This window comes from Anopheles gambiae, chromosome 2, assembly GCF_943734735.2.
Source record: "Anopheles gambiae chromosome 2, idAnoGambNW_F1_1, whole genome shotgun sequence".
Taxonomy (NCBI): Eukaryota; Metazoa; Arthropoda; class Insecta; order Diptera; family Culicidae; genus Anopheles; species Anopheles gambiae.
Window position 1 is genome coordinate 64,971,928 of NC_064601.1, and position 2,973 is coordinate 64,974,900.

Here is a 2,973-nt window from a genome sequence, read left to right on the forward strand (position 1 = left end):
CAGCCAAATGATTACCCGTTGCCTTTACCGGATGACATATTTTCAAAGTTGGCCAATTCAATAATTTTCAGCAAGATAGACCTAACCGATGCTTTTCTGCAAGTGGAAGTCGAGCCGCAGTACCGCCCACTGCTTACAATAAATACGCATCGCGGGTTATATCATTATAACCGCCTTCCACCAGGAGTTAAGGTCGCTCCAGCTGCGTTCAAGATGATCATGGACAAAATGTTAGCCGGTCTAAATAACGTTTCTGGATACCTGGATGACATTATAGTCGGGGGCACTTCAGAAAAAGAGCACGACGAGATTTTAGCCAAAGTATTCCAACGCATTCAAGACTTTGGATTCACGATTCGTGTTGATAAATGCGCATTTAAAATGCAGCAAATAACATATCTCGGACACGTAATTGATCGTCGTGGACTAAGGCCTGATCCCGCAAAAATCCAGGTTATCAAAAATCTTGCTGAACCAACAGATGTCACCCGTGTTAGATCCTTTTTGGGTGCAATCAACTTCTACGGGAAGTTTATACCAGACATGAGAAAGTTGAGGCATCCTTTGGATAATTTACTCAAGGCAAATACTCCATTTCATTGGTCGTCGGAATGTAAATGGGTTTTCAGAGAGTTTAAGACGATTTTATCGTCAGACCTACAATTGGCTCACTACGATCCGAAAAAAAGAAAAGATTGTGATCTCGGCGGACGCATCATCAATTGGCCTTGAGGCAACTATAAGCCATCTGTACCCCAATGGTCTCAGACGTGTAGTACAACACGCTTCTCGTGCCCTTACTGAGGCAGAACGTCGGTACAGCCAGATCGATCGAGAGGGACTAGCGATCATTTACGCAGTAAAAAAGTTCCACAAAATGATTTTTGGTAGGCATTTTACGCTTCAGACTGATCATCGACCTCTACTGCATATATTCGGATCGAAAAAGGGCATCCCAACATTTATTGCTAACCGTCTTCAGCGTTTCGCTCTTACTTTGCTGGCCTACGATTTTAACATTGAGTACGTGCGCACCGATGATTTCGGAAATGCTGATTTGCTCTCACGACTCATTAACACGCACACCAAGCCAGACGAAGACTGTGTTATAGCAAGCGTGAACTTGGAAGAAGACATTAAATCGGTGGCAATAAGCGCGCTTGATTCACTACCGCTGAACTTTGCTGATCTCGCCAGATAAACAAAACGAGACCCACTTCTGAAAAAGGTGTCAGTTTACATCAGCGAAGGCTGGCCCAGAAACGCAGCGTTTACCGATGAGCTTGCTCGTTTTAATGCCAGGAAAGATGCACTAACAACCGTAGAGAATTGCATTCTTTTCGGTGAGAGGGTGGTAATCCCCAAAAAGCTGCAGCAAACTGTCTTCAGCAGGTGCATCAGGGCCATTCAGGAGTGCAGCGTATGAAAGCGTTAGCTAGGAGCTTCTTTTATTGGCCTACAATAGATGCTGACATCGAGGAATGGGTGAAGACATATCACCCATGTCAAGCAGCTGCCAAATCACCCGCACATTCCGCTCCGGTACCATGGCCGAGGGCAGCAGGCCCATGGCAACGTTTACACGTCGATTTTGCGGGCCCACTAGACGGTGATTATTACTTAATTGTCGTAGATTCGTTTTCTAAATGGCCCGAAATAATCCGTACCAGTAACGTTACAGCGAAAGCTACTATAGCCATGTTACGCTCACTTTTCGCTCGTTTTGGAATCCCGAAAACGTTGGTATCGGACAACGGTACGCAGTTCACCAGCGAGGAGTTCGGACTATTCTGCGACCGCAATGGCATCGAACACATCACAACAGCCCCCTACCATCCGCAATCTAACGGGCAAGCTGAAAGATTTGTGGACACTTTCAAGCGAACAGTCAGAAAGATATCTGCGGATGGTACCTCACTACAAGAAGCGCTGGATACATTCCTACTAGTATATAGAAGTTCGCCAAACCCTTCGTTAGGAAATGCTAAGTCACCGGCGGATTTCATGTTGGGAAGGCAAATGCGACCAAGTCCTGAAACCATTAGTATGGAAAACGAACCGAAACCAAGCAGACAGTTCCAACTCAACGATCTAGTCTATTTTAAACGCTTCGCAGGTAACGGATGGAGATGGGTAGCTGGTACAATTGTTAAGCAAATAGGTCATGTCATGTATATGATTGGAACGGATGATCAGAAAATGTTTAGATCTCATATTAACCAGATACGCAAGCGCTACGAGAGGCATTATCACGTTCCGGCTTCGGTCACCCATCATAAGCTGCCGATAGATGTTTTGTTGGATACCTGTCAGCTAACACCGCAACCATCTACTGGCACGTCCCGCATACCACCACAGCCAGTCGACCCCGAGCATGTGGACATCTCTGTGTCCCCTCATCAGCCGTCATCCGAGACCAACGGTCCTTATGTTCCCGCTACATCGCCAGCGACATACACACGCCCGACGACACGACCTGTTCCATCGTGTGATTCGGCCCAGGTGCCACGACGATCTTCTAGAGTTAGAAAACCGCCCAGTCGGTTCGACGTGTACCGTCGGTTTTAAAAAGAGGGGGAGATGTTAGATGAAAGAATGCAGCCAGCTGCTCGCGTGCTCTCTCTGCAGTAAGCCGCTCTTACCCAACCAGCAAAACCGAAGCTATTGGAAAACTTTCCTGTGTGCCAAAGCGAGAGAGCATGTCTTCTTTCTCTAGATTTTGGACGGCACAACGCCGATCGTGTGGCCTATGAACGAAAAACGGGAGAAGGGGAAACCGATATCCTTCGAGTGACACACACGCATGCATCTGCATGCGTATTCCGCTGAACCGAGACTACACATCTCTCTCGATCTCCCATGATTTTTCTGCTATCGCGCTCATCCGGGTGTTAGGCATCCTCAGTCTGTCCAGAACTTTCACTGTGGAAGGATGTGTTGGAGTGATGTGTGATTTCTTGTGCCCCGTACTTT

The 2,973-nt window shown here is 47.0% G+C and overlaps 1 protein-coding gene across 1 annotated transcript; it reads left to right on the forward strand.

Annotated features, from left to right (window-relative positions):
* Positions 1-714: 714 nt before the first annotated feature.
* On the forward strand, positions 715-2,973 carry LOC133392236 (uncharacterized protein K02A2.6-like). The gene has a single exon (XM_061651807.1). It carries the CDS (start codon positions 1,423-1,425, stop codon positions 2,566-2,568), a length of 1,146 nt encoding a protein of 381 aa, XP_061507791.1. The 5' UTR covers positions 715-1,422; the 3' UTR covers positions 2,569-2,973.

Coding starts and splice junctions, on each gene's coding strand:
- LOC133392236 (XM_061651807.1), top strand. CDS start 1,423: ATGAAAGCGTTAGCTAGGAGCTTCTTTTATTGGCCTACAATAGATGCT.